This window comes from Electrona antarctica (genome assembly GCF_951216825.1).
Source record: "Electrona antarctica genome assembly, chromosome: 6".
Classification (NCBI taxonomy): domain Eukaryota; kingdom Metazoa; phylum Chordata; class Actinopteri; order Myctophiformes; family Myctophidae; genus Electrona; species Electrona antarctica.
The window spans coordinates 21,126,986-21,154,598 of record NC_136811.1 but is presented as its reverse complement, the minus strand read 5'-3'; the positions used below and the strand labels follow the sequence as shown (position 1 = coordinate 21,154,598).

Genomic DNA, 27,613 nt, shown 5'->3' with positions numbered 1-27,613 from the left:
GGCTGTGTGTGTGAATCTCAATCTGCAATTCTTTCCAGACAGACAGCATTTCTGAAAATGTCTTAAAATTGCAGAACATTTTCACCCATAATGATGACATTGACAAAATATGGCCAGCAGGAGACCAGGGTTAAAGTGGTTAAGACCAGCATTTGCTCCCCAGGTTATGCAGTTCAGGTCAATGTGTTAGTTCACTGCCCATCTGGGAGAATTAGGATTGAAAACACCACAGGCAAGTTATGTGCCTCCAACATTTTAGTACTCTCTCTGGTAAAGTCAGATCCAAAGCAGATAGCAGCACACCCATATCTGTGTTTTGCAGGGATGGAACAGGTTGTACAAGTCAATTCTCCAATCCTTGTGGACGCAGAACGATAGTAAATAGTAAAAACCAAATGGCTAAATGTGTCAAAAATGGATTTGGCCAGTGAACTCAGATGCTCCTGCAGTAGCAGATGGGTTATGTCTTCCCTCTCAGCATGTGCGTGAGATTACTTAATCTGAAAAAAATGCCATATTGTAAAGACATTTCTCACTAAATGGCTTGCGCTACATTCACCAGAGAAAAATGTGGGTTTTCACATCTGGCGTGGAAGAGATTATTAACTGGACAAAAGGTTTTATTTTTTTTCAAAAAAGGCCAAATTTTTTAACTTCAAATCTAAAACTGGTCCTACCACTCTGGGGGTAAAATAAGTCAAATCCAGATTCAAAGCCAGATTGTACCTGTTAAAAGTACATAAAAATGCCTTTCTTTGAGGCCAGATGTATAGAGATACGTTTTTTGTGTGTGAATAGGCCCTAAATACAAGCCCACTAGAACAGAGAAATGTGGTTCTCACAAACAGTGGCCACTAGTCCCCCACAAGCAGCAGTAAACATAATCACTCACAGAATTTGCCCAAGGTGGAAGCACTTGGTCTTTGGTCTTTGTGTGGCTACCAATCCCATGGTATATGAATTAACATCACTATTTTCCACCACAAGGAGAACAGGGAAGATAAATCCATTCAACATGTGAGAGCTTAGGGCCAAATGACTGTATAATTGCTGGTGGCTGCTTTCTAGTGTCGGCCGTGTTTTGTTTTGGTTGTTTTGAAGGGGAGGGAAGCAGACGCAACGCGGTGGTTTGTCGACGTAGATGGTGACCAAGAGATGAGACTGGCTGTTTTCTTCCCATTGGTCTCATTCACACTCACACACACCAGATTTCTCTGATTGCCTCTTATGGAAGTGCACTGTTGAAGATGTAGCGTAGATTTGGGACGAGCACAGGGTGGGCGGTTGGGGGTGGGTGGCAGGAAAGAGAATCATTCTTTGTGTCTCTCCATACAAAATACGAGTAAACAAAGTTTGACTTCAGGGGAGTGCGATTGAGAAAAACTGTTATTTTTTCTGTGGCATTCAGATTGCTATCCGTTCTGAGGCTGGGAAGAAGAACCACAATCCTCAACTTTAAGTTGATGGGAGACTTCGAGGTAATGAATGCGGACAAAAGCACACAGGACAAAAACTACATTCATATCATAGCTGACAACAAAGACCAAAAGTCTATGGAAAAATAATATACATACAATTTTACAAACTCATAACCATCTGCCAAATCAAGCTCAAACTATGTGTCCTCTCCTTCAGAAAACATCCCTTAACTCCATTAAAAGGTTTGTTTTGTATCTCGTTCATAAGAAAACATCCTTTCTCTGAGTCATGCAGGTTAGTCTTACCTCCTCTACCTTTTAATTAGGAAGACTGGGATTACAGCATTCAACTACTTCCTTATTGCTATTGAGGTGCCGTGACCTCTGGCCTCAGAGTTGTCTCAACGGACCCTAATAGATTGGAGCCATGTCCAGTCCGGTGTCGGAATTGTGCGAGGTGTGCACACACATGAACACACAGACACACACACCTGGGAGCAGAGCTGTTGGAGGAAGGCCCAGAGGGAGTCGCTGCGGTGTGAGGCACCCTGCTTTAACAGCTGGGGAGAGATATTATCTCATAACGTCAGGCCTGGAAAAGGATCCTCCCCTGATACAACCAGCCAGGAGTCCATGTTCATACGGCCATACATTCTGGGTCTCTGGGTGCACAGGCTTATGGCTGGGTGTTAGACTGTGACAGGCTCTTAAAAGATAATTCCCTTCTGCTCTGCAGTCCTTTTCTTTAGTTCCGCTCATTGTGCCTGTCTTGGTTGTTTCTTTCTCTAGTGCACGGGGAGCGTTTCCATGCCCCCAGACCATTCCCTCTCTTTCTCTAGTGCACGGGGAGCGTTTCCATGCCCCCAGACCATTCCCTCTCTTTCTCTAGTGCACGGGGAGCGTTTCCATGCCCCCAGACCATTCCAGTGCCACTGATTTTCTTTTTTACAATCTAATGGTGAATGTGAGAGGTTTTTATATACCTTTTATATAGTGTGTGAAAAGTCTTTAAAAGAGGTGTCGAGGTCACAAATATCACTTTCTCTCCTTCCTTTCTGTGCTTGTATTATATCACTACCTGAATGCTACGATGTATCCACATTAAAAAAAAAACAATTATAACATAAATCTGATATATTTTTTATTGGGAGTATGTGAAAAGTCTCACTTCACTCACCTAAAACAAATATATATTTTTTCTTTTTTTTTAAACACACTAAATGCTTAAAAATGGTCTCAAAACACCATTGCCTATATGAAACAAGGCCCCTCTTTGTGAGGTGCTGTAAAGGGGCTGGAGTGTAAAGGGGCTGGAGTGTGGCAAGGCCTGGAATCCATGGCCCTGTAGGAGGCATGTGGTCAAGTGGCCTTGCTGATAAGAGCCATCAGTCCGTGATTTATCACAGAGACACCCCCCCCCCCTTCCTCTCTCTCTGGATATATTAACACTGGTGAAAAATGAGGCTTAGAACAATAAGAGTGTGTTTTGTCTTTTTTTTTTGGGGTGGGTGTTAATCAGGCAGAATAGTCCTGCTACTTCTAAAGTGTAGAGCATCGGAATAAACCAGCAGGATAGATTTCTGCATTCCTTCTGGAGACAAGATACTAAAAAGGCCCACAGTTCTCATTACTAGTTGCATCCTAATCTCCATCTCCCTCCCTGGCTGTGTCCTCCCCCGCTGAGGCCCCGGTGGTCACTCCCAAAGCAGGGGAGGTAGAGTAGCCCCGCTGGCCCCAGGGCCATCACTCACCTGGGGGCAGGTCTGGGTCGCTGGGGGCTGCCTGCTGGAGACGGCGGGGCTTGGCCAGGGCCTTGGAGCTGTCTGAGGCGCTGCGGCTGGTGGAGCTGGAGCCGCTCTCGTGGTCGTCCTGATGAATAAACAAACGCACAGTACGCACGGTGAGGACAGGTAGTGGATGCAGAGCTGTGTGTGTGTGTGTGTGTGTGTGTGTGTGTGTGTGTGTGTGTGTGTGTGTGTGTGTGTCAGAAGCAGTGGTGGGTGTGGAGGGGAGTGTTCACCACGCACCACCGATCATCACCCGCTACCCCCCCTCCCCACCCTCCCTCACCTCCCTGCCTCCCATCCCCATTTTACAACCAGCTCCATGAGCTCTACAAATAAACTCCAGTCCCTCTCCTCCACAACCAAGACATGTCATCAGCACTCAGAGACCAGGGGACTGTTAAGCCTAGGAATGTAAGAAGACCTGTGTGAGAGTGTGCGTGCGTGCGTGCGTGCGTGCGTGTGTGTGTGTGTGTGTGTGTGTGTGTGTGTGTGTGTGTGTGTGTGTGTGTGTGTGTGTGCATTTGTGTGCGCGCGCATTTGTGTGCGTGCGTACATGTGTGTGCGCACGTGCGAATGTGCGTGCATGTCTATGCGAGTGTATGTGTGGGAATGAGAAGGAAATGGACATCCCCTTCAGAGATGAGCCTGAAGATAAACAAAATGAGTAGAGATTGGGGGGTTATTTATTGGTTCAGCTAGTTGAGTGCTTGGGCTTCAAGGGTGCTCCGTGACCGGGAGGTGAGGTGCAACCAAAACAATAGGGACATGAGGAGAAACAGTGGTCGGGGTCAGAGGGTCACAGGGGAGAGACTCTAGCAGCCTAGCTCTATCAGGTAACTAACTTTTATTACATATGACTCACGTGACATTTGACGTATTCAAAACATCAAGAATTTGTTCTGCATACTTTCATTATTTTACTGAATGACACAATTTAGTAAATTACAGAGGTTACTAACAGCAATTCAAATGGGTTGGCTTTGTAATGGCCAATGGAATGGATGGACCGTACATTGCACTACGAGGTCCATCAGAAACATTTATACTCTAGTTCATGTTGGCTCTAAAAGCTCTACAGCTATAAATGACAAGCTTAAAAAACAGTCTAATTAATCAGAACCGAGGCAACCAAAAACAACGTCATTACTACTAAGTATTCTCCAACTCATCTATCTACTGGCCTTAAAGGGAATCTTTTTTTATTTTAAACCATAATCCCATTGTTCTAATTTTTTTAGATCAATAATGTGAGATGTTGACATTGCAAAATGATTATCCCAAAAAGTTATCCCAACTCACAAATGTTTATTTTTTGCCACACTATATTATTGATCTCCTCACATTCAGAACAATGGGGTTTGGGTTACAAATCAGAGACGTTTCCCTTTAAAACGCTATTTTCACCAATACCTCATAGTCATATTCCCAGAAGACGGAAGTCTGCAACAGGAGGGAATAAGTGAAAGAAATGATTATAAACAGCATGAAAGGAAGGCGTTGAAGCACAGTAAAACAATGGTACTGAACCCAAATTGGGGGATTCAAGTATAACGCATATCAACAGTCTAAAAATAGAGATGGCAGGCGAGGGCGGTGTTGGAGAGAGGCGTATTAACCCCCAGAATGGTATTGATTAGGGGTTATTGCAGCACTGTAACCTTTTCAGTGTCAGCCTGGGCGGTGAGGTAGTGAGACGAACCGGACGAAGAGAGGGAGGGATCACATGTGGTTAGCATTTAAACATGGGGATCACCTCAACAGAGGGTCTCAGGAGTCACCCCTTATCCTGACTAATGTAAACAACCAAGGTGTCAAAACGAAGCACATTTCACTCACACACACACACCCACCCACACCCACACACACACACACACACACACACACACACACAATTAAAGGGACCCTTTTTGCCAAAACAAATATATGTTAATGACTTTTAGAAGAATTAGAACACTTTCCTGGGGGTGTAATATGTGGTTTTAGATATTTTAGATTTTAGCAGTGAGCCCAGTGTCACTGATGTCATGGACACTGGGCTCACTTGCTTCCTGGACTACAATTCCCATAATGCTTTGGTGCACTGCTCCTCCTCGTGGATAGGGGGAGGGCTGTCTTACTCATAGATATATAAGAAAGCTAGATGGCTCACCCGCGCTCTGGCCAATAGAGAGCGACGTTGCTGCGTGGCAGCCATCTTACCTCGGGGCCACATAACATTGTCTATGGGGCATGTACTTTTAAATAACCACAACCACAACCACAGCTCAATTTTCAACCGATTTTCAAACGGTTTGGTTTGTTATAAACGTCAGAGACGTCCACATACTTATATGCTTTTATACTACGTTCATATAAAAAAACAAAATTAAGCAGATAAGCGTCCTGAATCATAGCCACGTTGACAAAGTTTGAATCTATCTAAACCCACATATTTCACGCATAAAGACCCCCAGGAAAGTGTTGTAAATCTTCTAAACGTCATTAACATATATTTTTTTGCAAAAAGGGTGAAGTTTCCCTTTAAGCCTGATTTATACTTTATCGTACAATGGAGTTTCTTGCTGAAAATAACTAGTAGCGTGGCTAGTAGATTTTCTGCTATTAACAATACACAGAATGATACATACCGTAGTTAGTTGTATATGTTTGAGATCGCGTGTATTCACATGCACTCACAAGAACACAAAACAAACAATCAACACTCTCTCATTCTCTCTTACGAGCATGTCTTTCTCTTTCTCTGTCTCCCCCACCACACACACACACACACACACACAATGCACAATAACTCTCCTCCCAGCCAAACCTCTGGATCTGACAATGTGATGAGTCTGTGTGATGAGGAGTACATTTTAAACATACTTTGCATAATTTGAGTTGTGGAGACTGGAGACACTTGCAGAGGAGCAAATTTCCCCCGGTGCGGTAAAGTAAACATGACTTTGCCAAAACAACCGATTGAGGCTCTGGCAGATATATTTACACAGTGTTCAGTAAAGGCCTTTTGCGGTAGAGCTGCACTTTGCAAGCAGTTTATTTTATTTTCCCCCCCCTTGCCGAGCAGTGGGAATCGGTAAACAAAATGTGGAGGAATAATAAATACCTCATCAAGGTTTCAAATGATAGAAATTGGCAAATAATAAGAAGTAGATTTGTTGCTGATTATTCACACTTCATTTGTTAAGACTTGCAATCACTTCAAAAGCTGCATCTGCACTGTTTACACATATTTAGATGTAGAACCCAGGAGACTGGTTTCTACTTTCTAGATGAGATAAGTCAATCAGGGGACACGCTCACATATCGGGCGGTTAGTTTACATCATACTACCCTCCACTGAGCACATTACAAACACTCTCCCCTCTAGCCGCTCATATCTATACCTAAAGGAATGTGTAGGCCTGCAGGCCAAAAAGTACACCAAGTTCAGCAACTCGCCTGCCACTGAAGGCCTAGACTGCCAGATTTGGCAGTGGTGCAATTAAGCGCTCAATGTCACCATGGGCAGTGAACTATTCTCCAGGGGTGAAAAAAAGCCTTTTCAGAGGGAAGCCCTGGGACAAATGAAGGCTGCCTCAGCTGCTGCTGGGTAAGATGATCCCTGTAGCGCCACGGCAGGGCACAGGATCGGGAGGGAGCGACGCACAGAAGGATGTAGAGGGAGGTATGGGGAGGAAGGGGAGGGAGGGGAGATGCCTAGCCTGCAGGCATGTCAACTCAGCTGTTGACTAAAGATGACGGCAGCAAGAAAAGTGTGTGTGTGTGTGTCTGTGTGTGTGTGTGTGTGTGTGTGTGTGTGTGTGTGTGTGTGTGTGTGTGTGTGTGTGTGGTGTGTGTGTGTGTGTGTGTGTGTGTGTGTGTGTGTGTGTGTGTGTGTGTGAGAGAGAGAAAGAGAGATAGAGAGAGAGGAGGAGAGACGTAAAGATATTGGAGAGGGAAAGGGGGTGGTAAAGTGAGATCGAGAGCCAGGGAGAGAGAAAGAAACAGAATGAGAAAGAGCACAACGGACAGAAACTGAGCGGCCCCTGGCAGTGTGAGTGACAGGCGAGGGGGACCCCCTACTCAGAGGGTAAGTGGGCACCCATGGAGGGTTAGGGCACAGGAAGGCCAGGCCTGACCTCTCCCCCCTGTAGATGTCTGGCTCAGTCAGAGACCAGGAGGTAGCGTGTTGGGTCTGTCTGGAGGGTCGACCCTGAACTGAGCTGCTCCACACATCATCATCACCCCCCTCCCAATCACCGCCACCATCACCACCATCTGCTAATAGAAACTAGAATCTATTTAGATGCACTGCTTGCACAGTGCAAACAAGCTAGTGCTTGCATGAGAAACAGGAAATCTTTGTGTTAACTGCCGGTTGCGCACCAGCAACTAAAACACAGTGTAGAACATGGCTTGTGAATGAGTACATTATGGAAGATAATGACATTTTAAAAAGGTTACACAAGCTGCTTCAGAAGGCATATGGCACACAGTGTAAAGTGAACCTGATGCGGCCCCCAATTGGAATAATAATTCAAACTGTTTGAAAAGTTTTACACTTATTGAGAACCACTTTAACAATAAAAAATACACTGGTTTAACCAGACAGAATCTTAAACTTCTTTCAGCCTACTGAAAACAATAAATACATAGTGGAAAAACGTGGGGGGGGAATAGAATAATGGCCCCGCTGCCGTTCCTTGTCATTTCCAAGGTTTTCATGTCAACATCAATTGATCTAAAACAAAACAAAACCTCCACCATTTGTTTTCATTGCTCAATACAACATTTCTGAAGAGTAAAATATGACATTTTCTCTCTCGTTTTCCCCGCAAATTACCGGGCAATTTTTCAATTTCAGCTGAGCACTGGCAGAAAAAAACAGAAAAGAGGAAAAGAAAAAAAAAAGGGAAAAAGCGGACTGTTGGCTGAACAGAATGGCTGTAACCTGCCTGACGTTTATAACCCAAACATTTTTTAAACTGGTCAATTTCACACTGTTCCAGTGGATTAATAGGAGCATGCAGAGGACCTGCTCTGGGTAAACACAGTCTTGTTATTGTTGTTTTTCCTCCCGCTGGTCGCTGATGAACTCATGCTGACTTCAAAGCAGCGGGGCTGCAGAGTGAAGGCCAGCCAGTGGAGGACAAACGCCTAAGGAGTGAGAAAATAAATGAAGGAAACCTGATCTCCCCTTATCTCAGACAAGCTCCCTTGGCCCCTCCTCACCACACCCACACCCACACACACAGCAGGACCGACATGCTGAGGCCTTGTCCACCATGTCAGGGCCCAAAGAGTGCTGTCCCTGGGGAGAGGTTGGCAATCAGACCTCCCCTACACCCACACTATGCAGCACGCACGCACGCACGCACGCACGCACGCACGCACGCACGCACGCACGCACGCACGCACGCACGCTCCAAACCTCATAGACAGACATACACACTACCAGTCAATCACTTTCACCTTCCCCTCAGGCAGCTGCCACTGTGTGACTGTGACACACACACACACACACACAGTCACACACATGACTGTGACCTATTTAATTCACTTAAAACGAAACACCAGCATTGTTGGCTGCTGGTGAACATTAGAAGACACAGAGTGGATGTGAAGGGTTTCAGGTTGCATTTCCACTGGCCCAGAACCCCAGCAGCAACGCTCGCACTGCTCGTCTCTAACACACACACACACACACACGCACGCACGCGCACGTAAGCACGCGCACGCACGCGCACACACACACACACACACACACACACACACACACACACACACACACACACACACACACACACACACACACACACACACACACACACACACACACACACACACACACACACACACACACACACACACACACACACACACCACACTTCTCTGCTCCTACATCACAGGTCATTTATTCCCGTTTCAGCACTGCTCTTCTCTTTCCAGCCATCCGCTATGCAGCAACCCCGTCCTCTTCCTTCCCCATCACCAGCTCTTCGTCATCATCATCTATTTTCTTCCATGCCTCTCTCACTACTTTTGGTTTCTTTTCCTCGTTTTCACAGCGTGGCGCCTAAGGGGCGAGTAGTCTCTAGAACAGTGGTTCCGAAACCTTTTCATCTCAAGACCCAAAAGATAAAAGTGGTGTCTCGTCGGGACCCACATGTACAAACATACAAATATATATTCATCACTTGAGCCCTATTTCAATTATAGTGAATAGCTGGTCCACAAGCTCACAATACAGATCTGGAAAATGTTTTTGTTTTTTGTTTTGTTTTTCACAAAAAATCTTTTGAAAGATTTTAGAAAAAAAAAATCTGATTGTCAGGGGGGGGGGGGGGGGGGGGTGTGGAAATGGGAAAGAGACCCACAAAAATAGGTCCACTCACTGGTCTACATCTCTAGAAGAGCATTCCTCTGAGTCTGTATGTATGTATGTATGTATGGCCCCAAATGTTTGTGTGTCCATCTGCGGCTAATATTGCAAAGGTGCCAAATGTCTTATTTTTATTTTTATTATTATTATTTATTATTTGTTTTCATTTTGTTGTGAATATTTTTCACATTTTATGAATTGATACATTCTGATTCAAGACTGACATCAATATATCATCAATATTACGTAAGCTTCACAGGAAATCCATACTGTTATTAGACTCCGTCTCCAAACTCTGCTCCTCCTCTTCCTCCCGTTTCCACTAGTTTTTTCCCCGCCTCACTCCTGTCGTCTTCCTCATTTTTCTCCCTATTCCGTTCTTCTTTCTACATCTTGTATTACCTTTTGAAGGAACCGTCCCCTCTCTACCTAGTACCTACACTAGAAAATCCTGAGTGTGCATTTAACTCTGAGAGCAAGGGTCCATTACGCTCTCTGAGTTAAATGAATACAAGGCCGCCATACCTCTGCTTTAAATGCCAATGACATTAGCACTCAGGACAATGGCTTCCATCTGGTACCAACTGGGGCGAGAGATGAAGAGGGTTTTTCTTTTTCAGTGTTTTGAGTATGTGGTCATTGTTACCATAGAGTATAATCCTTGGTGTTCACTTATCCATTTGTAGCTCTGAGAGTTAAAAGTTAAATGTAGACTGAGGATTTTACAGTGTGGCAGCTTTGACACAATCGACTCAAATGTCCTTTATTTCGACCTCCCTTAGCTTCCATCGACTCGACTAGACATTTGTTGCTAATGGGTTTTTAATGAAACTGTAACAAATGCAGAAAGCCATTACACCGTGATTAAAGACGCGGCTCTCATTTTCTCCTTACATCGTTGGTTCGCTGGGAAGTTTGCTGCCAGCCAGGGCTAGCGAGCGAGGCCTGAATCTCACATACACATGCACGTAAATACACACTGACTGTACACAGCTGAGTTTAAGTGCACAAACTTACAAATAACCTCTACTGTACACAAACATTACCACACACATGACATGTGTACAAAAACTTGCCAAAACAACGTGCAGACACGTGCACAGTCTGCAGACTCTGCACACACAAAAGCGCACACACCTCATCATAAAGAGCTGACTGTACAAACACAGCACACAGCCATGCAGCTGGAATCCATGGCCGATTGGGGGATTAGAGTCCGAAATGAACCCCGATGAATATCACACTGTATGACACTCTGAATAATTATCTCACTGACAACAGCTCATTACAAAAATGTGGTCTCTCTCTCTCTCGTTCTCTATCTCTCTCTCTCTCTCTCCTCTCCATGGCTCTCTTTCTTTTGCTGAAATTAAACCCACTACTGGGAAAGGAAACCCCAATTTCCAATGGACACATTGCTCTAATGAAATATTATAGTCATAAAAGTACACAATGTCCTGCTGTAAGTGTCAAATGAATTGCTATATTCCTCTTGTGCTTTTTTTTCCTTTTCCTTTCCTTTTTTTTTAGAAAACATATTGTGTGGATAAAAAAACTGATACAGGAAAGAAACTGCAGCTTCTGAAAAAGGCCTCTGATTACATGGGAGTCAAGTTAAAGAATTCCTTACATTCGTGATTTTGGACTCCTAAGTATGCTCATTAATAATCCAATAGATGGCATTACACTTTAAAGTGTGATCGAATGGCTGTGCCATCAATCAATCTACCTTTAAAATAAACCAAACAATAATAATACTGAAGCCTAAACCTTCAAAAATTTACAAAAGATATATGTGCAGGGTTGTAGCAGCCTATTTTGACTGAGTGGCTGAAATTAATGTGTAGTTTCCAAATGTTCAAACGCAGTTATGAGCAGTTAGAGTAGTTATAATACTTCCATAAAAACCTTGTCCAAGTCAAATTTATTTTGTGAAACCACACACCGCAACTCTGCTAACTACTCAGCACATACTGTGCATGTTTCTATTAACCAGACAGATAAACAACACAGCCTTGACTTCAAACAAAGGAAAGTCCAATCACAAAGTAAGCACACAGCACTGGTATATTTGAAACTCTTGTTTATTTCTTTATACTCAAATGAATTATCTGTAATTTACGTCTTTTAAAGCTCTCATACCTACATAATTAGCATCACCACAACAAAGACAATGCAGACTTGTGGGTTTTTCTTTTCTGTTACCATTTTAAACAGGGAACTGTTTACAAGGTCTGTGATACCAGAAGTGTTACTAAGCACATTTCAGCCCTGCATAATATTACAATGAAAGCACTTGGTTAATTTTCATGTGACTCCTTTCTTTCAGAAGCCCAGAAATATAACATGTTCATTAAAGAGCGGGGGGGGTGACATGGAAAAGGTTCCAAGGCCACTGCCAAAAAGGACTGCACAATTACAAAACTATTTCACTCTGGAACCCAGAGGAATCGCAACGAGAAGTCCTGCTGATGTCATCGAGGGGTGCGCTGCCAAGAGTGCCTCCGCTGTACCCAAGTCAAACTGGCTATGTTTAATATCTGCTTCTAACATGCCCAGAATAACAATAAAGACAAACAGGGAGCCAGGTTGTGGAGCAGACCCACAGAGCAGCAACAGCAGGGCTTCTGACTTTGACTTAGTTCAGTTGGACACCTTGTGCAGCTATTGTCCTTGGGGTCTGAAATGAATTCAACCTGGGAGGATGTAATTGACTACAGTTGTGATGCAAATGTTTTGCTATGGGACGGTAACAAGGTACGATTTGAAAAGTGCCACACAGTAACAGGCCTTGCTTCACATTGCCGTGAGCAAGGCCTTGGGCTTAGTGCCCCAACTAATCTCTAAAACATTGCACAGTAGTTTTGACAAGGGCCTGCCCTCTGCTAGATCACTACAATGCACACCAATTGGCAACATTATTGCCCCCTGCTCAATGTGACCTTCAAAGAGCAATTCAAGTCCACTAAACTGGCCTATGTGGTGTGTGGATTTAAACCCTCCGAGAAATTCCCCAGACTTACACGCAAACCTGAGGTAATACCACAGGAACCAATATTGTGTTTATGCTACAGTAGCCGAGGCTGCTCCAGTTAAAGTGTGCATAATTCTCCATTAATCAGATTTAAAGTTAATCCGATAACCACCAGGGTATTCATGCATCAAATCTTTGTTACAAAATGCCTTTTTATTTTTTTGACTGGTTCTTTCTCCACAGTAACGGAGGTAAGCTTTGGAAAAGCAGAGGGAGCTCTATAAGCTCATATTGTAGCGCTTTCATCCCAGCTGACTGTGTTTGTTTCCGAGCAAAGGATTGTAAAGGATTGTAGTGACTTCGCCCTGAAGAAAAGCCAAGAATGATGAACCTGGGAGGGCTAGCAGTAGGTGCACTGCAGATAGGTGCACTTATGTAACTTGGAACAAAAGGGGCAGGATTTTTGGCGCAGTCACAACAAACGGTAATTTCTGCATTCTCTGCCCATTTGCTACCCATTCTGTTTGCATAATTGTGGCTTTGACAGCTCTGTACACTACACTAGATGCATGCTGGTGACCTGGACTATCAGCACTATCACCTATACAGACACTTATCAGAGTTGCATTAACTTTGTTTTTAATAAAGATATTGTTTTGGGCTTGGCCTTTACTGATATATTTACAGTAGTTTGACAGGAAAAGGGGGAGAGAGATGGAGGGGAAGACACGCAGCAAAGGTCGTGGGGCTCGGGACTTGATTACCAGTTTAGGTGCCTGGACCGCTCGGCAGGCCCAGGCCAACTCAGAGGATTTTGAGGTGTAGATTATGTGTCACTATGGAAAAGGGCAAGCAACCAGATAGAAAATAAAAAGGCCAGTAAACAGGCAGAGAGGGAAATAAAATGAGCAAGAGATGGAGTGAGAATGAAGCAGAATGGCATAAAGAGGTAAGGGAGAGTGAGACAATGGGAGAACAGAGCAAGGAGAAAGAGAAGTAGAGGGAGACACAGAAAAAGAATGGGAAAAGGAGGGTGAAATTGTTCCTAATTTAGATCTGAGAGGCTCTGGTCCTTCAGATGTCTCCATCAGCTAACCACAAGCCCAGACTGAGCATGTGAGGCATGCTGCTCACGCTGGCACCGCTACCCCCTAATGCTAATAACTGCAATGTGTTAGCTACAATAAAACACTCCACACGGCCTTCTGACACACACACACACACACACACACACACACACACACACACACACACACACACACACACACACACACACACACACACACACACACACACACACACACACACACACACACACACACACACACACACACACAAATAAAACACATACTGGTATACAACCAAGCACAAAATAAATGTGCGCCCAAGTAACCTTTGAGATTCCAATCATATCTTTTTTCATTCTAACCATTGATTTATTTTCTTTTTTCCTTTCTATTGGACTATTCATTTTTGATGCACATGCTTTAGAGTGTGTGACTATTTACAGCTTGGTTTTCTTTTACAGTAGTAACCAACTATGAGAAGATGTGTATTCGTCTCTTACAACAAATATTAGCCTCAGGAAAGACATCTAAAGTACTGACAGCATGTCGCTTTTACAATGAGGATCTTACAACAGAAAGATTCAGTGAATCCTCCCTTCACTTTGGTAACTCGCTGACAACTAGTGGTCAGGACCTGCTTTCCAGCATGATCATTATTGGCATCCATCTGTCAGGAACAGAATCAGGAACCTTCTCCAGCGTCGAGCATCGTCTCATACGCAGCATTAGGTACATGATACAAGACATAAGCACCCTGTGAGCGGTGTAAGCGCCAACCTCAGAGAACAGCACAAGTGGTGGCTGAGGCTACTCTGACAACTTAATTGCACATGTGAGGTGCAGCTGGAAGGCACGTACTGCAAAGGCCTAAGTGTTCTTGGAGAGTATCAATGTTCTGAAATGCGGCGAGATAGAATAAATCAAACGGCGAGAAATGGGAGAGGACTTTCCGTCAATGTTGAGAAATACCAAAGCCATATTGTAGTGCGGTTTGAGCACGCAAACGGAATTCGGCGGGCCTCGTGTTTGCGTAGCTTTTATACAGCAAGGTTTCAAAGCAACTGAGGTACTGTCGACATTCATTAAGTCATACAAGAGGTTGAAAGCTGTCATCTTCTTAACCCTGAACCTGCATGGTTCTTCTCTCGTGTTTTTTGGGAGGTCTCACATTGTCTATGGTGTGATGACAACAAATATGTTATCTTCACATGGATTTGAGGGTGAATACTACAGTACATCAAAAGGCAACAAGGGGCATGGTTCAGGCCTGTAGCCAGCCACTAGCCAGTGCAGAAAATAGTCACGCATCTCTAGATGCAATCTGTAACCAGCCGGGGAAACGGAGGAACACCCATAGTACCTCCACAGTGCCCTCTCAGCTGGAAGTTATAACTGTCTCAATGTTTTTGTGAAGGATTTACAGAAATTACTGCTCAATTATATCACATAAATTCTTATCATGATGGTCATTTAAAAAAAAGCAATGTGGCCAATGTCAGGCCAGGGCGATATACACTCCTTCAAGTGTGCCGTGTTTATTATCTTTTCAACTAACCATATGCCTTCTCTGTGGAATTCCGTTCTCTTCTCTCCCCCACCATGGAGAGTGACATGTTGTGCAATTATTCATACTACATTCTAGTTCTCTTACCCGCACATCACAGGGGCCCTGGTCAGCCAGGATGAAAGCAAACACTACCAACTCCAGCCCACACTAGTGGACAAGTGGATTCTGACTCAACACAAACCCACACACAAACTAGAGGATGGGACTAACGTCTCAAACGTTTTTCTGCTGCATTTCAGGAGCCAAAGGCCGTCATGGAATACACAATATGATTTAGTGAGAGCCGAACCAACGTTTTGCACAGTAAGTGGCTCGCTACTGGCTGTTCTCTGCACCACTGGTTTTACAGGCTAAAAATGTCCTGCCTTATATGGCGTCAGTATTTCTGTAATAAGAGTGGAATTATTCATAGGTCAAAGGGGTGAGGGTCTGCTGAATGGAGTAAGCACTCACCCTGAGACATAAAACACAGACCACCCACAGTTTGTGTAACATGAAGTCATACAAGCCTACCTTTCTGCACCAAGAAATTACACACAGGGGCTCCCAGTTACCGTGTTACTCCTTTTAATAGCTCTCTGTTTCACCCAAAGTAAAAGAAAATGTCAGATGTATCCGTCTCTGTAAAAGTCGTAATGGGCGATGACAAGAAGAAAGTGCAGTGAAACGTGGGCCAACTATGGTGGCCATAGCCTGTGTAGGCCAAATGAAAACCTATTGCGCGCACACGCACGTGCGCGCACACACACACACACACACACACACACACACACACAGTCACACAGTACAGTACAGTACAGTACAGTACAGTACAGTACAGTACAGTACAGTACAGTACAGTACAGTACAGTACAGTACAGTACAGTACAGTACAGTACAGTACAGTACAGTACAGAGTAGTTGACAGTATTTGTCTACATCAAAGTCTTGATGAAGCTATAGTGAGTTATATGACAATTTATAAGCAACATTTGTCATTGTGCTACAGCATCCTGTTGTATAAGATATGTTCAGTAGGCTACCAAGGTGGATACAGTGAGAGCCAAAGGAGAGTTTAAAAAACAAGCAGTTTATGTTTATGAGCCTAATAATAGTTTATAGCCTACAAATAAATGGGGTTCCTAATTGCAACAAAAACTCTTCACAGACGTTTTGCATGAAGAGAGGGCAAAAGAAAAGTTAACATTAACCTCAACTGCAATGCAATCCCTATCAAGGCAATATCACCAGCAGCACCTAACAACTAATAGCCTCTGCTGGGGGATGTCTTTATTCCGGATGGCCTGGGAGGAGGGATTAGACTGTAGAGCAACAGCATCCTGCCCAGAGTGTATTGATCACCACTTGACTCAGTGGATTCAGGAAGCCGCTGGGTTTAATTTTTCCCAAACTACTTTCCTGTGTCTGAGGACTGTCTGAGCAGCTAAAGTAACCTCAGCCCACCAGGAACCCAAACCTCCCTCAAACCTCAAAGACAAAGCAGTCAAAGACAGTGGGTTATGTAGTCTCGCTGACTCACAGGCAATGGTGGCTGTGCATAGGCCTTCTGCTCGAATGACACACTTCATCATCGCCTTCTGCAGATGCTTTAAATCAAGATGGAATGCCATTGCAACCAGTGCAATGGGTCACTCTGCAGAAATAGCGAATGTTGGGAACGTGTGTGAAGCGTCAGAGGAAGTGAAGTGCACTGCACTGGCTGTAGTCCTCTTCCATGTACAGCCGTGTACACAGCGTATATCTATTGTACGTCCGAGCATAGACATGGTAACGCCCCGCCTGCCTCTGATTGGCCTACCGACACTGCCCGTCTTGCCCCAATGGTCTCACCAGACTGTCCTCCGAGACGCGAGGTTACTCTGTGGTGGGAAATAATACAAGTACAAGTACAAGAGAATGACAGCTTGGCACGTGCGACAAACTTGTAACTTTTATTTTTGCAGAAGAGGCAAACTTATTGTTTGTTTATGCTGTTTGCTTTGATTGAATGATTGATTGAACACATATTTGTATGATTTGATTTGGGTGTGTTCTAAATTAAAGTGTTAAGTGTTGATTATTGTGTATTAATCTAATTATAGTAGGCCCCTAAACTAATACTATTATACTAAAAAAGATCAAGGGAAAAGAGACCTTTTTACAGTACAATAATGTGTCAAGTTTACACTGTACACCTGTAAAATAAACGGCATAAACAATATATTAGTTTGCCTCTTCTACAAAACATAAAATATACTGTTGCACGTGCCAAACTGTCATTCTCTTGTATTATATCGTACTTGTATTATTTATTTATTTCCCACCTCGTGGCAGACTATCCAGCATATACAGGGTAGCTATCCACCTCGGAGGAAAGTCTGGTAAGGCCGGCAGTGTCGGTAGGCCAATCAGAGGCAGGCGGGGCGTTACCATGTCTATGCTCGGACGTAGAATAGATATACGCATGTACACAAACAATCACATAGTCTTGGCCTGACACATTGTAAACAATCTGGAGCACCTACCTTCAAAGCCATAGATATGCTACTGTTGCGGCGGACTACACAATTCAATTGACACTAGTAGCACACAGTCATTCATATGTATTCAATGTCTGTTCCGTTCTCTGAACACATGCTATCCAACCCGCTTGAGAAGCCCATATGGTGCCAACCAACATCACTGTCTTTTTATCATTTAGTCAGAGATGGGTTTAGTTACTTCTACAGGGGGTTGTATTCTGGAAAAATAGATATTCCAAAGCTGCATGTCTTCGCCCTCTACCGCCTCAGTCCTGAAGACAAGGCCCCGCTGAGCTGCTGATCAGACGGATTTATGGTGGAATCTCTGTAAGCCATTTGCTCCCTGCAAGCCGGAGAATCAAAGGCAAGATTTCCGGATGGCGTTGGGACAGAGATTATCCAGTTTGTGCTATCTGATTACAAACTTCCACAGGCTGTTTTCTTTTACTGGCTCAACTTTTCCCTTTGTGTTTTTTGACTTGTGATGGAGAGCGGCGTGGGCATGATTGGGCCCCATTCAATCTGAGGCAACTGCACGTTACGGAGGCTTAGTGAACTAGCTAGATTTTATTAAATGGTGTGCTTGAATGACACAATGATGTGTCCCTAAAATAGTTCTTAAAAGAGCTCAAAAAGACAATATAAGAAGAAACATTCAAATGTGATCTCTTTTCTTGAGAGATTATGATTATGTTTGTCACTCCGTAATAGCCTCATGAATACCAGTCTAGCACTGCAAATCATAAAATGAGGCATAACTAAAGAGCTCCTCGACAAGATCCCATACCCTTTTGACAGATGGGAGAAGAACAGCTCTCACATCCCTGGTTGCCTAACCAATGACTGTGAGTTGTGGATTCAACTCCTGGGTGGGAAACCACATATGGTACAGCAGTAGCATCTAGAGTACAGTAGCTCCTGAAGGGGGAATCACCAGTGCATCTGAGGTCACACTGCTTAAACAGCTACAGTGTAAGGCCTGTGTGGGCCTTTGATAATGGCATTACTATAATTTAAAGACAGTCTATGTCTATCAAATGCACAGATAGCTACAACATCTACATTAAGTAATCAGCCATACAGCAGTGTGCCCACTCAGCTCTTCAACAATGCAGCCTTTAGCCTGGTAGGTGGTAGATATCATGGTGGAATAACAACTTAGGGGTTTTCAGAAGTCTTTAAGAATGGAAAAAGGGGTTCCCTAATTCACATGTATTATCCATTATTTAGGAGCAATGAGGTTTGGTTGTGTGAAGCCCTAAAAATAGTTTGGAAGGAATCTAGTAGAAGAAAGGGCCTCGTCGTGACTGTATGCCAAACCAACAAGTCTCGAAGGCACCTCCCCAAATCATCTTGAGGCAATGCATCAATCAGAACCTCCACATCAGGGGTAAATGCACTCAGCAGCCGTAAAACTCCCAGATCAAGCAGCGAGCCGAGCCAAACCCAGAAGGACCTCCTCAGTAAACCCCAGCCCTTATCTTTGTCTCATAAAAACGAAAGAGTGCCTGGGAGTGTTGTGATCCTATGTAACTGCTGTCCAGTTTCTCTCTGTCTTTGCTGATCGCACTTCATCTTCGACATCTGGGGCAGTTAACCAGGACATCAGGGGAAGGGAGAAAAAAATCTAATTTTGCTAGATTATATCAATGTTAGCTGTTGGGTCTTTCATTAGGCACTTGGTTCAATCCTGCCAAGTTCTGCAGCTCATGTGCTACAAGCAGCTACAAATATAAGAATAAAACTCAGCCACACAATAAATTCTGATAATGTTCTTTCCACCCCCAAAGGTTTCATCCATCTCCTCATAATTGTGCAGAGTTTGAAGGCAGTGAAGCTTGAAACCAAATGTTCAGAATCACACCACAGACCAGCTATAATCACACCACATTTAAATTGCAAACTTTAAAATGTCATTGCACCTAATGTAAGAAATTAAATATACCAAATATAACAAAAGCTGGTCTGGATGTGAATGACTTGGTCTGGGGCTGGTTACTTCACCGAAGACTGCAGCTAACTCGCTCCGTAAGATCGCTCTCCGAAGACCTCCATGGGACAAATCAGATAGATGGAGACCTTATGGGGTCTATTAATAACTCCAGTTTCAATAGGAGTTCCATACATACAATGACAGATTTAAAGGCATTGTTTCATCCCCATAATTTCTTGACTATTTCAGACTGCTTTTTAATTTACAACTGGCTCAGATCAAACAGATCACTTATATCAAATAACGTCAGACAGACGTATGGGCCACTTTGAGTGCCTTTGTACGAAAGGAAAAAAGACGAAATTGGCTACTACAAAACCCTTTCATCCCCATGACCAATCTCTTGTTACATATAGTGAGCTCTTAGGCATAAGCGAGGGCTTAGTCTAATTTCACATGGCGATGTCTACACTAATAATTCAACTAATGCATGAACCGCCAACATTGAAAAAATATGAGGCTAAACTGATAGCATATATTGATTCGAAGTCATACAGGAAAAGTAGAGAAAATAATTGAGCCTTTACCAAATGTTTTCCAATTTTATATACCAATGGAAAAAAAATCAGCAAGTGTTCCAATCCACATATTTATCTAAATGTGGCTCTGGCTACTGTAACTGGATATCACAATAACAAACAACAAAAACGTAATGCATTTGTTCATAAATAGCTTCCAGTTTGTAAAACTAATGTTAAAGGCGAGCTGACAAACCTTTTTCTGTTACTATATTTTTTGCACCAAAAGTCCTCATTACAGCAATTACACTGTCAGCAGGAGCTGTAATCTCCGACTGCTGCTAAACGCCCAAATTTCCACATTTTCTGGAAACTATAATTGTGCACTGCTCTTGGTGCTTTGCAGATGGGAATTTGAATATCCCTAATATTACCCAGTTCCTCTCTCGGGGGAGTAAAACGAACATTAACCCTTAGACAGATTACTACTGGAAAACACGTGGAGTTTTGCATTAGTCTTTTCTGCCCTGTACGTGATTTTCCGTAGTTCTCTTTTTTTATTAATACCAATATATTAATTCGGTCCGCACCTCTGTATATAGTATTGAGCATAAATATCAACTACATTTCCCAGAATTCCCGTGTCACGTGACACACGTGTATGCTTTCCTATTGGAAACTGACGCCCAGCCCCCAGTGAACAGGGGGGTTGGTTGACTCCTCCGAGGTGGGCACTGGAGGAAGAGTTTTTCAGCCAGGTTTGCAGTCGCCGCAAAAAAAACAATCTGAAAAATGATCCATCCGTGTCCAGTGGCATTCTCCAGTCCCAGACCGTTGGCCGGGCTGCAACATCCACCCTCGCGGATTACACGTGTGCAATGTTTTTTCTTCTCCCCACCGGAGTTACCACCAAGGCTGATGCCTTCGCTAAAAGGTAATTTTATTGTATTCGAAAATGCCCTAATATGACATGTCTAGTAAGACGATCCCTATATTTGGCCCGAGCCGACCTAGTGCTGATATCAGATAGATGTGGTAGAACCATATATGGATAGATCTAACTGGTTTAGTCATCGTGACATGCATAGTCGGAGAATATATAACAAGGGTCGGTACTATAGGTGATCGACGTAGCTAACAAAAACATCTGATCAAATGAATGTATTGTACTGTGTCTTTGTGGGCCGAATCGTGGCATCGTGGCATACAAATAGATGTTTGTATAATTAGTATCACGATAAAATAATATGGCGACGTTAGAATGACACCACCAATGAGTGATCGCGTGTAATGTAGCTGCCCAGCGTATATCCAGCACCATCACGTCACCACATTCCACTGGCTGTTGGCTAGTAGTAGTTGCTAACAAACACTGCACAAATGGTACTGGCTATTGGCCGGGCCACAAGCCCGGGCAATAGCCAGTACCAATGTTGCTGGATGATTGCGACGCAATGGTGCTGGATATACCCTGGGCAGCTAGCTACATTACCACCGATCACTCATTGGTGTTTCATTCTAACGTTGCCATATTATTTTATCGTGATACTACTTATACAAGCATCTATTTGTATTTGTCATGCCACGACTCGGCCCACAAAGACACTGCACAATAAAATCATTGATCGCCAGCAGCCGGGTAAAACGCCATGTAATAGTAGCGTGCACTGACTACAGCTAAAATGTTTATTTCTTTTTATATATTTAGAACTGGCATCAGATGAGGAGGAGGAGGAGGAGGATGAAGAGTCAAGACTGCGATGGCGTTCTCCGACACTGAACCGGATTCATTCATTCATTCATTTCAGGGGGGGCAGTTTTTGGGTGTTTTTTTTATTTAGCCTACTCACACATAACCTGACTCCGCCAGATGGGGCAGCAGAGAGTACACTGGGTTCCCCCCTCCTGCTCCCATCTGGGAACTCTCAGGCAGACTTGATGCCCGGCCACAAAACGGCCTGGCCAATCAGCAGCAGCTAGAAGCGAAGTTGCTCACAAAACGGCCTGGCCAATCAGCAGCAGCTAGTAGAAGCTAGAAGCTGCTGCTAGAAGTTGCTAGAAGCTGCTGCTGATTGGCCAGGCCGTTTTGTGGCCGGGCATCAAGTCTGCCTGAGAGTTCCCAGATGGGAGCAGGAGGGGGGAACACAGTGTACACTCTGCTGCCCCATATGGCGGAGTCAGGTTAACTCACACACACACACCGTCAAAGGACTGGGTTTGGGGACATTTGGGAGGAGTAGCTCTGATCCATAGCTCTAAATGCGCATTTAGAGCTATGGATCAGAGCTAGGGGAGGAGTAACTGTTTTGTATGTAGGCCTATTTATTTTCTGTAATATTTATCATTTTATTATGTTAGTAGTCGTAAAAAATAAAAGACGCTTTTACAATGAGTTAGACCTGTCATGACTATTTTGTTCACTATTGTGAGGTTTATTGTATATGACTAAGCAAGTTTCAACTGTGATTTACTCTGTAACGGTAGATGGTAATAACTCAATTTCTTTTTTATAATACAGTATACATTCAAGTCTATATTTTGATACATATCATGGGCACCAAGTCATATCAAAACAATGTCCTTGGATGTGTTTTTTATCAAAACTGTGTTTCTTCATAACAGGTTTTTGAGATACATGCATGAATAGACAAGGTACTGGTAAGACTATGTAAACATGGTATATATCAAAATGTGCGTTAGAATGTCTAATTTTACCCCAAAAAAGAATTGAGTTTATATGATGTTCCAATTTCAGAGCTATGGGGACTTTTAGCTGGATAGGTCAGATTGATCATGACTGACCATGCTATTTATAGATGGCAAAATATCTACAGTGGTACATGTGAGAAACTTTTTATTTTATTTTAATTGAACTAGACAACTCACCCTTTAAAATGAGATATTGCATGGCTATGTATGCCCAGCAGAAAAAAAGTTATTTAGAAAATAAAACTTCAACCGGGCATAACTTTTTTTGGTTGTCCTAGAAACAGAAACAGTGTAAATGCAGGCTCTTTTAAATGGCTTCCAACACAAGAACTAAACATTTTATCAACTCAGTTCATTTTTTTCCTGGAAGCAGACAAGTCAAGCTTTCTCTGAAGGTCTTTCGTTGTCACACATTCACAACAGAGAATTTTCAATAAATCATTCAAAAACGCCATTCTGGCCATAGAGAAGTCTACCTACTATATAGAAATCCTTGAAACGCTCAAAGAGTTAAAAAGCTCCAAATAATTCCGGTCAAATTACACAACCCTTAATGAACTTCAAAAGACACATGGATGTTTTTTCAGGCAGTGGTCAGGCTTTAACTGTAATTATGAAAACAAACCATATTAATGATATCATTTATCATTTCCACACTTTGGCCGCACGAGGCCCACCACAAAGTTCCTGCCTCCAGTGAAAACAGAGAAACACTAGTTAATCTACTAAACTTTAAGTGCAATATTTTCCATTTACAGATCAAGTTTTTTTTCACAGCTTTTTAGAAAATCTGAAGGGCTTTCATCCAAATTATTTAAAGACTTAAGAAGAACCCTCATAGCCCAGGTTTGACGTCAGCCTGAGACAAAGTTCTTCCATATCCCTGCTGTAACCTGATTAAAACTGGATCTGGGCCTGTACATGGACTGGATTTAAAATCACCTGAGGAAAATTGCCTCAGGCTCATAGGATATTTTCCTTTGAATCAAGCAAATTCTCGCTATCTCAGTGAGCTGTGAGGAAGTGCCATTGTAGAGATGACATGACAAATGAATTATGCTACAGTGAAATGTTATAGCAGTGTTGAAAGTATAGTTTACTTCTAAAAAATGTAGGCTACTAAATGATAAATTAAGGAAATGTTACTACTAATATAAGAAACATTGGTTCTTTGGCTTCAGAACACAGGAGAAGTACTGCTGCCACCCCCTCAGATAGGAAAGAAGTGTAGTGGCTCATTTAAATTCCTGCTGCTAGCAAGACTTCTGTTGTAAGTTTGGCTTGGTGCCAAATTGTGTCTCATGGGTCTACATACCATTGAATAATTTGTCCAAATGTCATTTGCAATTCTCCAAAAATCTTTTTCTTGACCGGGAGCTTTTTTAGAAAACATCTGTAACAAATAGTTGTTTTGAGAGTATATGAGAGTGCATTACATTGGTACTTCATGACCTTAAGCTGTACATGTTGCATTAAAACAAGTTAAGATTTCCATTGGACTGGAAATCTGATCACTTGAGCAGTAGCCATCTGCATAGTATGATATTTACCATTAGTTCTCGACTGCTCAAGCTCATGTGTTACAAATCTTTTGCCGCAGTCTATATAATTAGCTGTAATTGACTTCCCTTGAAATGTGTTTCTTCTGGGACATCTGGCCTTGAAACTTCCACCTTCCTATACTGGCCAGCACTGAGCTCCGCTTTCTGTTTGCTGAACTGCATGGGTGGTAAAGGTAGGACCAGACTCGTCTGCAAAAATAAATCTAAGAAAAAATGTCTTTCATACGACATACTTCAAAAAATGAAAATATTTATAATCAAAACTAAACACAATAATATACATGATATTGCTCTTTGGATAATTGTTTTCAGATTCCTGTCCCTGATGGTGCATGGTACAACTCAAGGTAGCTTTTATACTGATCAGCTACAAGGACATAGTGACACTTTATTACATGCACAAGCACAACTAAAGTTGGCAGAATTGTGGAACAACATTGACCTTGGAATGGCTGTTTCCTAAATGTCACTCTTGTTGCAAAGACTTGATAACTACTCACTGACTATGAAGAGAGAGAGGCTACTGACTTGCCAAAGACAAAGCTTGTTGAGAGAACTTAATAGCAGTGGTCAAATCAACAGTAAGAGTAGCCCCTCAGTTTTGAATTCTCTGAATATTTCTGGTCGCTGCATAGAATAGTCGTTCTGAAAAGTAATTCTGCTGAGTTAGAGCTCTGTTCTCTTTGCGGGCAAACATTATGGGAAAGTAGTACCAAACATATTTCAGTTGCAAAAATTACAAAAGAAAATTGCAGATATATTCATTTTACCATCTGGTCCAAAAATAAAGTCTGCATCTGTTGATGAACTGAAAAAGCATTTGCAAATGGTTCATTCTGGTAGCATGAATGACGATGCACTTTCATCCCACAAACTAAAATGTGCTCCTCATTGGAGAATGTCTTTACAACACTTGCCAACACTCTCTCTCTTTTCCCCCAGAAGCTTTTGAAAATGTAGATCAAATACAAAGCAAAGTATAAAAAGCATGACATCATCGCTGTGCGTAAATGAGGCGGTGATTTATTTGCTTTTCGTTTCTTTGTTTTGTTTTCCTATTTTCTTCAGGGCATTCCTCATCAGACCCCAAGTCATCAAGAGTAATTAAACAGTGATCAGAAAGATAAAAGAAACTGCTACTTAACCGTGTCAAATTAACAAGTTTTAAGGCCTGTCTGGGCAGTGCCTTACCACACCATGACAAAATGGTGATAACATGGTCATGTTCAATCATCGACCACTGTGATTGCAGTAAAGCAGCTCCTTGGCCACTCTCTCCACTGACAGTCTATGATTTTCAGACGATGGTGCAAGGGTGGATGTTCTATAGTTAACCAACTCTACTTTGGCAAAAACGTGTTAAGTCAACACAATGGAAGAAAAAGTACTGTAAAATCAATCTGATTGATTGACCAACAAGGAAATGGTAGTAAAGTATGTGTTAAAAAGAAATTACAATGCAAATCAATTAAGCATCAAGTAGGGCATGTGGTTTCGGCACTTGCGTACCCAGGATAGATACTGACCTGGGCTCCATCCCTCAATTTGAGGATGCACTCCATGGTGTTGATAGTGATGACTACCGCCTCAGAACCCAGCTTTGTCCATGGTACATGGATACGCAGCTCATGGATATGCCCACTCATGAAAGTGAAGGGCAGCTTCAACTCCTGTTAAATACAAAAGATGTTTGAGGATGTGAACAAGAGATTGCATTAAAATGATATAGCAAGGACAGTATATGCTAATACTACATCTGTGATGCAGACAATACTGTAAAAGCATATGATGTTATAATAACTAAGGCATCAAGAACATTTGGGCTGTGTTTTTGAAAAGTAAAGTTTTAAGATGAGAGGAAAGTAAAAACAATGGCAACACATTATAAATTTGTTACGCCTATAACAAAATCAGTAAGATTTATTCAGAGGCTGAAGAATCATTGTTCTCCATCTTGAACTACTCTGCCTCTGTGTGAGAATGAGTCCCATGAAACCAGATTGCCTACACACAAGTTTCACATGCTTCTTCCATGAGTCCAGGCCAAAAAATCAATAATCAAACATATTTCTGAGGAAAAGCTGTCATGAATTTACAGTATGTCTGTTTGAGAAACGCCACACTGTTTCACTTAAACCTCACTACACTCACTAAGAAGATGATTTCTAATTACTTCTCCGTACATAAGACATTGTCCAAATTCAGTACAATGGAGCAAACTACAAAAGGGAGGAAAACTGCCAAGGTTTCGACACAGAGTTACACATGCAAACCCTAACAGAATTCCCACTGTCGGCTGACTCAAAGCTGCTTCCAATAAGAACTTTCATCACGATCTCTGTTGTGTTAGGTAGTGTTTTGGTCTGCTTTTTTTAGGAGCAGTCAGAACCCACTCAAGGGAAGAGAAACTTCTTTCAGTTCATAGCAGATTGATCCAATCCAGACATTACAAGTGTAAAAAAGCACACTGTGTCAAAATAACACTACAGAGCAAAATATCCAAGTAAATCTATCAAACCTCTTCAACAAGTTGACAGGAAAGATACTGTGTGAGTGCCTGGCTGAATTTCATTGCTGTGGTTCTTTCCTTATTCTGGTCAAGACAATATAGTATAGATACATGTAGAATCTTGTAGAAGGTGGAGCAGAGCAGAAGAACATGCTGGAGGGGTGCATATTTATACTACCCTCATAGATTTGTATAATCCGAACCATGTTTCATGTTTCTTTTTTAGACTAGGGGTGAACTAAATCTACTGTATATTAGGCCTGGGCTATATTTGACTGAATCAAATATATTATTTTGACGATATTGAGGGAATGATTATTGGTGCATTCACAAATAAAACACTCCACAACAGATATTCAAACTACCCCTTGCTTAGCCTGAAAAGCTTTAAAATGAGCTTCGTACAGACCAACCTCCCAGAGGAGGTTGTTATATGCCTTGTACCACTGTTGGAGCAGGTGAAGGGTGGAGGATTTTGTAAAGTGTATATGTACACTGTGAACAGGGCAAATAGTAGAACAACTAGAACAGTCAGGTAGGTTCTAATGCAGCCTTTGCACTGTATCACGATATTGCAAGAAAGTGTGTGTGGTTCCAGAAGGAAGGGAATACCAGAACGCTCGCCTCGAAACACAGTCTCCTCGGGCGTTAATCCGGCAGAATAGTCTCTAGTTATTCCTAAACGTAATCTCAGCGAGTGGTCGCCG

The 27,613-nt window shown here is 42.7% G+C and overlaps 1 protein-coding gene across 1 annotated transcript in view; it reads right to left on the bottom strand.

Moving 5' to 3' along the window:
• The window catches only part of vps13b (vacuolar protein sorting 13 homolog B), a 405,382-nt gene that overhangs the window by 372,256 nt on the left and 5,513 nt on the right, over nt 1-27,613 (bottom strand). Inside the window, exons 3-4 of the mRNA XM_079503680.1 lie at nt 25,924-26,067; nt 3,170-3,287 (exon numbers count right to left, since the gene is read on the bottom strand). Of these exons, the coding sequence (XP_079359806.1) occupies nt 3,170-3,287; nt 25,924-26,067 (262 nt within the window). The remainder of the gene's footprint in view (nt 1-3,169; nt 3,288-25,923; nt 26,068-27,613) is intronic.